We start from the raw sequence: 12,646 nt of genomic DNA, 5'->3' as shown, positions 1-12,646 counted from the left end.
AATTTTGACTTATGTTGCTTTTGATGATTGCTTTCTATCATCACATCAAGATACCAGTTGGTATTGGTGTAAGTAGAGATTGAATTTCAAATCTCTTATTGAACTACAAGATACTTTATTAGTTAAACTAATCAGAACTCATATAATTTTAGAAAGTTAAATGCAATGAGGTAAAAGATTATCGTGGAAATTTTTTTTTTTTTTTTTTTTTGGTGTTGAATTGTGGATAATTCTAGAAAGTTAACGGTTTGTCGCTTATTTAACTGGAATTAAAAATTTTTTTGCTAAAAATACCATAAATAAAAATAAAAATAAATTAAAAATTATAAATAATAATAAAAATAAAAATAAACTAAATAATAAAATAAGCTCAAACAATGAGGTAAAAGATTACCGTGGATAATTCTTTTTTTTTTTTTTTTTTTTTGTGCTGAATTGTGGATAATTCTAGAAAGTTAACGGTTTGTCGCTTATTTAACTGGAATTAAAATTTTTTTTGCTAAAAATGCCATAGATAAAAATAAAAATAAGTTAAAATTTATAAATAATAACAAAAATAAAAATAATCTAAATAATAAAATAAGCTCAAACGCAACTCTAAGGGCAATGGAAAGAGAGATTATCACAGGAAAAAGTAATTTGATCTAAATCAATCAATCCATCCTAACTCCCATCCCAGGATGTGATTATAGGATTCCAAAAAATGGTCCATTGACCTAGTAGGCCTAAAAGTCCTCCAAAGTTGTAAAAGAGTAGTAATTCCAAACTGTAAACCTTACTGAAAACTTCCCTACTCCCTCACCCCCTAATAATCCCTTTCTGCCTTAACCTTCGTTGTTTCATTCATCCATTCACCACCTGCACTACCACTCCTGTAAACCCTTCCCTCCAAGCTATCCCATCCCACTATTGAAAAAAAAAAAAAAAAAAAAAACTGAAACCGCATGGACGCGTACCAACAGTCTCAGATGTACATGAATATGAGACCGCCACAGCCACCACTTCCGCCATCGACGTCGGATCCCCACCACCACCACCACCACCAACAATTCCAGCCGCAGAGGCCACAAGCCCCGTGGTTCCCCAACCAATTCCAGTACCACCACCCTTCCCAGTCCCCGTCGCCTCCGCCACAGTGGCCACCACCACCTCCTCCTCCTCCTCCTCACTCCGACCACCTCCCTCCTCCTCCTTCTTATCCTCCACCTCCACCTAACCCTTATCCTACGCACCACCCCGTCCACCACAGCCAGTTCCCTCCTCCTCCTCCTCCGCCTCGTCCACACCTCCCTCCTCCTCCTCCTCCGCCACCTCATTCCCAGGTCCCTCAGTCTTATCCTAATCAGGTACTACCTGCTTTCTCTTTTAAAGACTTTTTGTCGTTTACCCTTTGGTTTTGGCTTTATTCTAATCTTGCCTTTGTGATTCTCTTTCTAGGGTTTTAGTTTTCTTTACCAGTTTTCTTTTTTCTTTTCTTTTCTTTTCATAATGCTATGTATGTTAAGGACTCTGGTGTTGACTTGAGTCTGTCATTTATATCTATCAATCTCTAGACTTTCATGTTTGATAAATTGATTATGAACTTTATTGAGCTGTGATTAGTAGCCATTTTTTTTTAATGGTAGATTTGTTAGTTCTTTTAGTTGAATCTTAAGTAATTTCGCATATTGACTGGTTTTTAATTCATAATCTTGTTTTGTAGGAATGGGGTACTTCAAATTGGGGTCAACAACAAAGTTATAATTATCCTGGTAAGTTGTTGTGTGCAAGTTTATTCGTCATTTTCACATGGAAATGTATTGCTTTGTTATTGTTTGTTATGTTTTCCTTTGACCAAAAATTGTGGAATTATCCTGGCAATTTGTTGTATACAAGTTGTTTCGCCATGTTCACATGGAAATGCATTGCTTTGTTATTGTTCACCATGTTTTCCCTTGACCAACTTGCAAGTTAATGGAAAACATAAATTTTGGTGTCAAATTTGGGCCCTTTGAGTAACTTTGCTATTGGTTTGTCTCAAGTCTTAACTCTGCATCTGGACTGATGTGTCGGTAGCTTGTTCTGAAATGACTGAATGATAGTTGTTCTGTTTTGAATGAAATTGAGAAGGATGGCTGCATCATTTGAGATGAGTGTTGGTGATGTATATAACATGCGTGATTGCTAAATTGGCATCTCTTTAGTTGGGTTGATATCTGTGGATGTAGAAATGAATGATTGACATATTCTGGTACCCCTTATTTTCTTAAGTTTTAGGGGTATGCAATGTGTTTAAGGTGTTGATGGTGAGAATATGCACTGCACCAATGTTATCAGAATTTCTAGATGTCCCTGATTTGATGTAGGAAAAATAGGGAAAGGGAAATTTGTCTTTGTGTGCTTGGGGTGGAATTAGGGTTAGGAGAACTTGTGGGTCTAAAGTTTAGTATTGTGAAGGATTGTGTTTTTGTGGTTGTGTTAGGAATTAATAAGTGGTTTGATGAGTTATTTGATGTTTATGTGGTAGAAGGAAGGATGTGGGGTTTTAGTTTTTTGATAGGTAAAAGAGAGGGCTTGATTATTAAAGTGGTGATGTTCATCATACATGTTACTTTCTATAGGTTCTCACAGTGAGAATCCTATATATCAAAAAAGAATTTCTAATCACAATAACCAATACATATAAGTGGTTTGACCTGCAATCTGTTAGACTCTTAATGTGAAACAATTATCTAGTTCTGCTACTTATGGTTTGAGGGTGAGCCATATCTTACCTTTTAAGTAATACTTTTATTAGGTTTATCTCAAATTGGGCATCCCCTTCTGTATGTCAATGAAATTGGCTTGAACTTTTCATGATCTTTATAATGACAGTTCATAGCAATGAAGAAGATTGGGCTGCTAGGGCTAGAGCATGGGCAGATGCTAAAACTGCAATGGAGAATCAGCATTCACAGTCTCAATTTACACCAGCTGGCAGGCTAGAAGACCAAAGTCATTATTATGATCAGTATCCACAATCTGTTGATTCTCATTATTCAGACGTTCAAAATCAATCTCATCCTGCATCAAGCTATCAACAGTTTCCAGTATCAGGTGCGCCTCTACTCTGGCCATCAGTACTTCATACCCAGGAGAATGCATTCAGTTCTGAACCATTTTCTCATGTTCCAGATGCACATCTGCCTTACAATGTTAGAGACGGGACTTTGGCTGGAGATTCAAGTGCTATGTTTCACCAACAAGGAAATATGCCTGCAAGTTCATCTGTTCATCAGCAGGAGGTACCTTCTAGTTATTCTTCTATTACAGGTAATAATTCACTAGCATATTGAGCTTGCATGTGAAACTTGTTTTGAAGAAATGCTGCTATTACTAATTAATTCTATATTTCCAATTCTGTCATTAATCCATAATTGGGACTTTCATAGAGCAATCACTGAAGCGCATGAATTTTTTGACTTTCAAGACTCTTATGTGCATGTATGTTATATTTAATTGGAATTTCCTTTCACCTTTATTTTTGGTGGGTTTTGGAGATGGGGTGATGTTGGTTCTCCTTCTGTAGTTCCTTCTATCACTCCGTCCTTTATTTAATATGGTTATTGGCGAGTGGTTGTTTAACAGATATCTAAGCTGTGGTATGAAGTGTTTCTTTCTTAAAGTTTGTTTGAAATAATAGTTCTCTATTACTATCCTAAACACTTGTGACACTTTCTTTTATGGACTAAACTTAGGTACAATATCTTAGGTGCTGTTCCTTTGGTTCTCCTTTTAAGATTCTACCATGTGGCTACTTAATTAAAAAATACACTTCTACCCTCTAAGAAAAAATCCACATAGCAGAATCTTAAAAAGGGAACCTAAGGAACAACATCTAAATACTATATCTAAGTCTTGCCCTTCTTATATTGAATGATTTGCATTATTTTAGTTCTCTTTGTGCTCTATGCATGATTCATGCTCTCTTCTTTACATGCAGTTTTACAATTGGAAATTCTTGTAGAATAATTTATACTAGTGATATCATGTTATCTAGTGCTTTGTGATGTTTTACATTGACATACTCTTCTGCAGGTCTACATCCCATATGTGGATTCCTTTTTGTTACAATAATTTAATAATTTTACTTATAAAAAATAAAATTTAATAATTTGACAATTTTTATTTTGTAACAAGCGTTGAGTTTGTTAACTGGCATTATATTAGAACATCCAAAGTTGTGAAGACTGATCTTTGTTCCTAGAAAAAAATTATCCATGTGGAATTGACTCAACTAGTGGTGAAGATTTATGAATGTATGGAATAATGGTGCATTAGTGTTTATTTTTTATTTATTTTATAATAATGGAAAATTGCTTTGTTTGATGCATGGCAATGTAAATGGGTTATACAGATTATAGAGACCTGCCTTCTTTTGTAATTATTTTATGTTTGTGAGGCCTGTTGGGAAGTGGATTTGTGCCAATTTCTTTTAGATGTTGTATTCAGCTTGTGCAAGAATAGAGAGGAAAGATATGTGGTGAAAGTTGAGCAAAATTGGCTGTTTTAGTGTTTGATCATAGTATGAGGTGCTAAGAGGGTCTGACCCTATTAGATTTTCCATGGAAGGCAATATGGTGCGTGAATGTTTCTTTGAGTGTAGCTTTGTGGACTGCTTCATTGGGGAAGATTTTAACTATAAACAAGCTTGTAAAATGGGTTATGTCTTTAGTGATTCATAATTAAAAAAAAAAAAAAAAAAAAAAAAAAAAAGTGAATCATAGTTGTATGTGTAAGTAATGTGGTGAGATTGTTGATCATTTGTTGTTGCATTGCTCAATAGCAAGGGAGCTATGAGCCTTTGTCTTTGTAATTTTTGGAGTGAAATGGGTTATGCTGAAGACTGGTTTGTGAATTGCTTCATTGCTTTTGTTTTAGTCCTAAATCTTTCAGTAGTCGTGTAGACAATGTGGTGCCATTGTGCTTGCTGTGGCAAATTTGGAGGAAGAGGAAAATGAGGATTTTTGAGGGGCAAGATTGAAATCTCAGTTTGTTTGGTCTCTTTCTTTTGGATATCTTTGGATGGGGGTAGACCTCCAACTTTGTACGAGTTTATTGACTCTTTTGTACTCTTGACTACGAACAACGTTTCTCTCCAAACTAGTTTGGAGAGAAACTTTTCAAACTTCTCATATATATATATATATATATTTATTTTTGGTGAATTTTGAAAATCTAACTTTTGAATTTCATGTTCCTTATGTTCTTAACATGCATGTTAAATTTCGTTCAAATTGGATATTATTTACTATTCGATCAATAAACTTATTTTTTATACACAATTTTAGATAATAAAAATTTGAAATTTTAACATTGTTTGATGAGATAGCAATTGATCTTTGATCTTCTTGAAATTTTACATGCATGAAAAATATAATAAGAACATGCAATCTAATGGTTAGATTTTCAAAATTCACACTTAATATAGAGATATATGAGGAGTTTGTAGAGTTTCTCTAAACTAGTTTGGAGAGAAACTTTGTTCTTACACTTATAAAAGAAATTATTTTATGTTTCAAGTTTAATTACAACTTTTGCTGTAATTATGATGAGAAGCAGTGTAAGCTTCTATTGGCCTACATCAGAGAATTTCATTAGAGGAAAGTTACTTCACTCGACTTTCAATCACATCAAAATTTGAAGTCTAAAAAAGCCAAGATTTGTCTTCATTACCCTTATGTTTGTGATTCTTGATAGCCGTTTGAACTTCAATCCCCCATAACTCCACCCAATACAGGCACGTGCACACACTGATACTTTTTCTTGTTTGCTTTTTGACTACTCACTTAATTGGCAGGTAAAGAAGATACTGCAGATCAAAATCAGCAGTCATACAAACTGTTGCCTCCTCCAAATTCCTCAGCTCAGGAGGGACAGCACCATGTGCATCCACTGTCTGCACCCTTCATGTATGGCAATCAGTCGGCTGATTCCACAGTTAATCCTGCTGATCAGCCTTTGGATTTTGTGCCTAGGTTTAACCATGATTATGATTCACACATGCAATCCAGTTATGCTCATCATGATTCAGTTGGACCTGTAAGAGGTGTTGACCCTGTTGCAGCAGGGCAATTAAATAATTGGACTCCCCCTGTTACACCTGGTTTGCTTTATCCTTCAATTTCTCCAGATATTGCATCAGGGGCACAGGTCTTATTCTGGCTTTCTGAGTTGTCCTTCAATTCTAGACTCTAGACTCTAGAACCTTCGTATCAAAGAATTTGCTGACATTTGTTTCATGTAGCAGCATGATCCTTCCATAGCCATGCATTCCTCCATTCCTGCACATGCTGCACCACCATTTGGAAGATTCCCTGGACCAGGTCAGCCTACAATTCCATCTGGTGGTGCACCCTTTGCCCTAAGTGCTGGAACTGCACTTCATCCTACAACAGCCTTCTCTGCTGATGCATATGGAATTTCAACTATTCCTGAGCGCCCTAAAAAGGTAATTTTGTAAGTGTTAATGCTTTAAAAGCGGCATAGCTGTTGTTGAATTTATCTCACTATTTAAAATGTTTTGGAATTGTTGCCAGCCGTCAGTGCCTAATTGGATTAAAGAAGAAATAAAGAAAGCAGTCATTACAACTTCTGTAGACCATCTTAAGGAGGAAACACAATCCAATGAGGATGAAGGCATTGATAAATCTTTTGGGAAGGCTGATCAGGCAGATAGTAAAAGCGTTGATTCTTCTAGGTCAACTGAAGAAGATGATGATGATGAGGTTTTATTTTACCTGTTTTGCCTTGTGATTCTCCGTTGTTTATCTATATTAAAAAAGACTCCCTTGCTTTCCCCCTCCCTCCCTCCCTCTTTGGTTTAGGGTTTTTTTTTTCCCCTTTATAATATAGTTATTGGTTGCACTCATTAGTCTTTGGTTATTGAGTTTCCATAATTGCTCTGCAGGATTATGTGGAAGCAGCAAGAACAGCAGCAATTAACCAGGAAATAAAACGCGTTCTAACTGAAGTTCTTTTAAAGGTTACAGCTGCTGAGAGTGATGTTTGCCTTTTTTAATTTCTTTCTACCGTAGTGCTAACTTTAATGTTTTTATTAGGTTACTGACGAGCTGTTTGATGAAATTGCAACTAAAGTTCTTAGTGAAGATGATCTAACAGCTGATGGTAATTGTATCATGACCTCTTAACTTTTCTGTCAGTCTCTATATATCTTTGATGCTGGATTTGAAGTTCTCTGTCTCTGCCATTTAAAAAAAAATAATGATTATGATGTGATTTTTTGTTGTTATAGTTGATCAGAACACTGTCACTTCCAATCATAAGGTATCGCCATCATCTCACCCAGCAGTCGCAGTTCCTAAGCCATCTGCAAAAGTTCTAATTCCCACCCTAGCAAAGGATTCTGACACTAAAAGTGTCAGTGAAAAATCTAGTACCAGTTCCCCAGGAAATATTTTAGGTCTTGCAAATTATGCTTCTGATGATGATGATGGAGATGATGAAATCAAGAGCTCCAGTGTACCAAATTCTAATCCTGTTCTTCAGCAGTCAAGCATTGAAAAGCTTTCAGAAGATGCACATGGTGCCGCTGAGAATGGAATTTCCAGGGTAGAACTGAAAGAGGACAATAGAAGTCAGAAAACAAAGGAGAGCAACAATGGTGATACTATTAGTGAGATGAATAATAATAGGGTGGATAGAGATATGGGACACTCATATTCTTCCAAAGTGGTTTCTGAAGATACTGATGACAGAATTAGTGTTAGTGGAAAAATGCTAGATGGAACCAGTTCCTCTAGATCGAAGAACACTGCTGGAGTAATGGAATCTGAACATCCTGAAGAGTATGTCAATGTTAAGAGAGCATCGACAGATGATCCCCACCACAGTGAATCGAGAAGGAAGTTAGATAAAAGTGATCGACACGAGAGTAAAAAGAGTTCTGGGAAAGATGGTAGTAAGATAAGGGCAGATGAGAATGGAGATGAACGCAGGAGACAAGATGAAAGGCATTCAAGAAGGGAAAAAGAAGATGATGGGTCAAAGGAGAGAAAGAAAGTTCAAAGTTCTAGGCCTGGGGAAAAAACAAAGGATTCTGAGTCAAGAAAAAGGTCTGACCGTCTTGAGGTCAAGGATGACAGAAAAGAAACAGAGAGGCTCCATAGAGCTAGTGCTAAAGAAGATACCAAAAGAAAACAAGAACGCAGAAAGGATGAGGAGGAAGATAGATCAAGACATAAAAATGCAAGCGATTCAAGCAGGCACAAAAGAAGGCGTTCTTCTTCCATCAGCAGTAAGGGTAGAAACAGTAAAGACAACTCAGTTAGTCATGCCAATGATTCAAGTGATGATGCATCAGACAATTCTAAAAGGTTCACCATTAAAATCTTCTGATTCTGCCTCTCTTCTTTCTGTTTTGTTATATGGTCCTTATACATGATCATATACTGCAGGAAGCTGCAATCGCGAAAACGTAACTTATCACCATCACCTGTTAGGTCTAGGAGAAGGTATGTATTTATTAAGATCTCTTTACTTTTTATCCAGGTTTGCATTGTGAAACATCAAGGGAGTGTTTGGACATCCTATGAATATCAAATTGAGCCCATATTTTAAGTAGCACTAAAAACAAAATACTTGATTGTATGACATGGAGCTATTATCATAGTCACCAAGTTAATTTAAAAAAGGGTTGAATAGCTTTATTATTTTGTATTTTTCAAGGAACCAAAAATGCAATGGTCTAGTTCAACATCTGTTCAATGTTTAAATCCAGCATATTACTTAATTTATGTGCAAATTCTTTTGTGGTTTCAAATTGGGAAGTTAATCGATTCGGTACATTTATTAGTGGTAATACACATTCAATTTTCAGTAAAGGTTTATTTTTTAAATTCTATTTAAAGGCAGATTTATCATTAATTTATGATATCAATCATGTTTTCTGTGGAGGCAGCTAGTGGTGCAATCTTGCATAGAGATACATTTTAATGAAAACAGAATTATTGGTCTCAGTTTTAGTTTTTTGTTATCTGATTTGTATTTATAAAAAGAAGAAGTTTTTGTTATTTGATTTGTGAGAGTTGTGAGGTTTGTGCTATAAAGACTTACTTTATGCCTAGTTTTAAATGAATAAGACCTAGTTGAGTTGACTTAACCATTTTCTTATATCTTATATATTTGCTAATTCTGCATAAGGTGTTGGCAAATCTCTCTCTTTCCCATACATATTCTCTCCCCCCTACATCACTATTTTTATTTGGTTGCAAATAGTGACCCATGCCCTTCTGTTTATATATAAACACTCAACATTAATCTTGAAATTCTAATTATAGCTGTTCAATTATAGACCTGAAACTTTCATTATTCAAATCTTTATTTGAGTGGATGAACATTTCAGGGAAAATTTTCTTCTTCAATTTACTTGAAATGCTTGTTCTTTGTTATTTTTTTTCTTAGTTTCTGGTGTATATCTTGTATGGAGTGGACTGGTTTTAAAAACTGGACCGGACAAAGAATTGGAAAATAGAGTGGCTCTCGGTTTTCTGGTTCAACCAAGGTTGGTGATCGAACCGGTGATGTCATAAATAAAATAATTTAATTAATAATTAGTAAATAATTCTATATTAACTAAATAATTACTAACAATATTTACCAAAAAATTCAAAAACTTAAAAACAATTTGTAAGTGAATCTTAAATCTTATTAAATTAAGAAAGTGGAAATAACAAAACACTAACTATAAATAACCAAATTATCATTAGAAAAATAATATATATTTTTAAATCAATACATATATTCTAACTGTCCAAATAAAGAAAATGTGGCAAACAATAAATCCTCATTTATTTTAACCAAAAACAAATATATAACAAACGGTTATATTTAAAAAATATTAAACAAATACAATATCATCCTAGTCTCCACCCTCCATTCCCACTTCACTCCTATCCAATGGCCAATATAAAGCCACCCACAATAAGACTTTAGGTTAACTTTTTAATTTCCTGAGATGCCACAATTGTTTCTTTGAACGTCACAGTGCACAGATGCACTCCACAAAGCATGCTGGTAAGCCGCCACCACTATGGAAGTTATGGGATTGTCACCATTGAGAAAGGTGTTGCCAATTAACAGATCCAAGAAATCTCTAGTAATAGCAGTTAATTCTCCTCTGGATTGACTCTCCAAGCAATGGTAGAGTCCATGCAGTTGGGATTGACTGTGATTTTCTTGATAAGGAGGGCAAGACTTTACCGACTCTCCACTGGATCCTCTTCACTTTAGGTTATCTGATAATTTCTTAGTTATCACTCTGCCTTGACAACCTGTTTGACCTGTCCAGTTTTCGGTTTTGATGATTCAACTGTAAATTCTCCGGTTCTCAGCAATTCTGAGATATTTCCAATTTTTATTGATAATCGGACTGGAATACTAGCTGGTTCACAGTGGAACGGGTCAAACTGGTGGGTCCAGTCCTCGAAACCATGGTTATGCCCCTTTTGCACTTTCTACTGAAATAATTTACTTAATATAAAAAAATTTCTGATTATAGGCATGAGGCCAGTTTCCCCCTCATCATTATAGAGGACACTCTTTATTTTTTGGTGAATTTGGGGTGTTTCTTAAATCAATTAATCTCTTATTATTATTATAATTTCTACCACTCTTGGTGCTACTGATTATGGTTTTACCTTTTCACTGCGTTCTTCTACTTAAAAATTGATCATCATAAATTTAGTGATATGGTGAGGTATGGACAGCATTATATATCTACAGTTTCGTCATTTCATTTTTATGCATCTGGCATGTGCATGTGGTTTATTCTGTCTGATAATAAATGGACAATTTGTTTTATTGGTAACTATACACACACGTTTGAGTCTCAAACCTATGATGTCACCCTCACCTTGCTCTTACAAGGGAATGAGGTGTCATTTGTGCTTGAGGCTAAAGTATATGGACAGTTGCAAGTGAGTGCAATTCTTAGTAAATGTGAAAGCTGGATTCTATGGAGCAAATTTCTCATGTTTTCATTTGATTGTTAAGCCAAAAATCCTCAGTAGGTGGATCTACAGTTCTTGTCCAGGATTTGGCAACATGCTCCCATTTTTCGTTTTGGTGTTTTAATTATATATCTCCAGTTTTATATAATTAGAAGCATAATATTTTTATGCTAACTGGAAGCTGCTTATCAAGTTTGGCTATGCAAAAGGTTGAACATTTCTCCTCTGAATACATTTAACTCACCAAATCAGTATGATGGGTGTTTTCATTTCTAGACAAGTTTCGCGGTCCCCACATAGCAAGCATTCTCAGCGCAGGCATTCTCCCTACTCTTCTCTTGATACCACCAGGTATGTTGTCTCTTAAATTAAGATTGTGTTATTTTTGTGACACACACACCCATCATCATAACAATAAGCAAATCAGGTGAAAGTGTTAGGCTTCTGAATTTTAACTCTTAACATCATCTAGTCTATTTATGCTACGAATTTAAATGCAGGGGAAGAAGGTCAAGATCCAGATCACCTGTTCGACGGCATAGATAATTGAAGAAAAGGAAAGATTATGGGCTTTGATGGGAATTTCTGGTGGAAATATTTTCTAGATCAGCCTTGAAGCTCGAGTTGCACTTGTAAATCTGGTGCGCATCGGGGGTTGAATGATGTACTTGGTTGACATCATGTGGGTGTATGTGAGGGAACTTGAATGAGTCCTGGTATCCTGTAATCTTTAGTTGGTAGTATAATTGCATGAAAATTACATTTTAGACAGGTTAATGATGCATCAAGGTAGGCAGATGTCTATCTCTTAGCTCTCCTACTTCTGGAGAAATTTGTATTCCAGTTTTGTGGTCTTTAGGATTGCACCTTTTTTAGTGTTTATCATTTGTAACTGTATCTACAGCGTGGAAGGCATTCCCAGAGGATTTTGGTTATTGTATTTCCATTTTATTTTGATTTGTTATGTTCTTAAAAATTGTTCTTGAAGGAGAAAACCAACATCATATATGTGTGTGTGGGTGTGTGAGATTAGGACAGGACATTTTTTAAAGAACAAAACACAAAATTTGTTTTGATTCACAATCATAATAATCTTTTCATTATCTCTCTCTTTTTTTTTTTTTGGCTTCAAAAAATCTTTTCATTCAATTTCAATCGCAATTACTACGTCCATTTTTGCGACCCAAGGTCCACGCCCTACCTCTGATTCTTTTGACCCAACTTCTTTCATTTCTCTCCAGTCTCCCCTCACCCACCTCTGCAACACTACTAGGCCTAAAGGGAAACTGCGAAATGAATGGAATGAAATGAGAAATAATTATTTCCAATGAAATGAGAAATAATTATTAGGAAATAGTTTACATATATTTCATTGTATGAGAATTTTGACGTTTCCCCTCATTAATTGAGAGAAAGTAATCAAATTATACCTTTATCCCTGTATTTTTAAATCCAAATGTAAAGCCTCCATAAACACGAAAGGAGGGTGATAATAGGCAATAAAAGATTCTGGTTGCCTAAAACCAATTCTGGAAAGGGCATCAGCAGCCTCTAACTTCCCTGTAGCAGTGCTGGAGTTCGGCTTCCTTAAAAACTTGGACAATGGCCTTCCAATCAGCCACAATAGACCGGGCTAGTAACATTGGTAGCAGATACAA

The 12,646-nt window shown here is 35.5% G+C and overlaps 1 protein-coding gene across 2 annotated transcripts; it reads left to right on the top strand.

Annotated features, from left to right (window-relative positions):
* The first annotated feature begins 701 nt into the window (after nucleotides 1-701).
* Nucleotides 702-11,947, top strand: LOC112026650 (uncharacterized). 2 transcript variants are annotated; one of them, XM_065781508.1, is made up of 13 exons: nucleotides 704-1,346; nucleotides 1,703-1,751; nucleotides 2,854-3,075; nucleotides 3,154-3,291; nucleotides 5,819-6,171; nucleotides 6,266-6,469; nucleotides 6,558-6,746; nucleotides 6,929-7,003; nucleotides 7,080-7,146; nucleotides 7,274-8,354; nucleotides 8,436-8,492; nucleotides 11,265-11,339; nucleotides 11,489-11,947. In XM_065781508.1, exons 1-13 carry the CDS (start codon nucleotides 945-947, stop codon nucleotides 11,532-11,534), a joined length of 2,958 nt encoding a protein of 985 aa, XP_065637580.1. In that variant the 5' UTR covers nucleotides 704-944; the 3' UTR covers nucleotides 11,535-11,947. The 2 variants fall into 2 exon arrangements, with proteins under 2 accessions (XP_065637579.1, XP_065637580.1); XM_065781507.1 differs by having other exon boundaries at nucleotides 702-1,346; nucleotides 2,854-3,291; nucleotides 6,269-6,469.
* The last annotated feature ends 699 nt before the right edge of the window (nucleotides 11,948-12,646 follow it).

Source organism: Quercus suber, unplaced genomic scaffold, assembly GCF_002906115.3.
Source record: "Quercus suber isolate HL8 unplaced genomic scaffold, Cork oak 2.0 scaffold_269, whole genome shotgun sequence".
NCBI lineage: Eukaryota > Viridiplantae > Streptophyta > Magnoliopsida > Fagales > Fagaceae > Quercus > Quercus suber.
The sequence above is the reverse complement of the archived record's forward strand: the minus strand, read 5'-3'. Positions and strand labels throughout refer to the sequence as shown.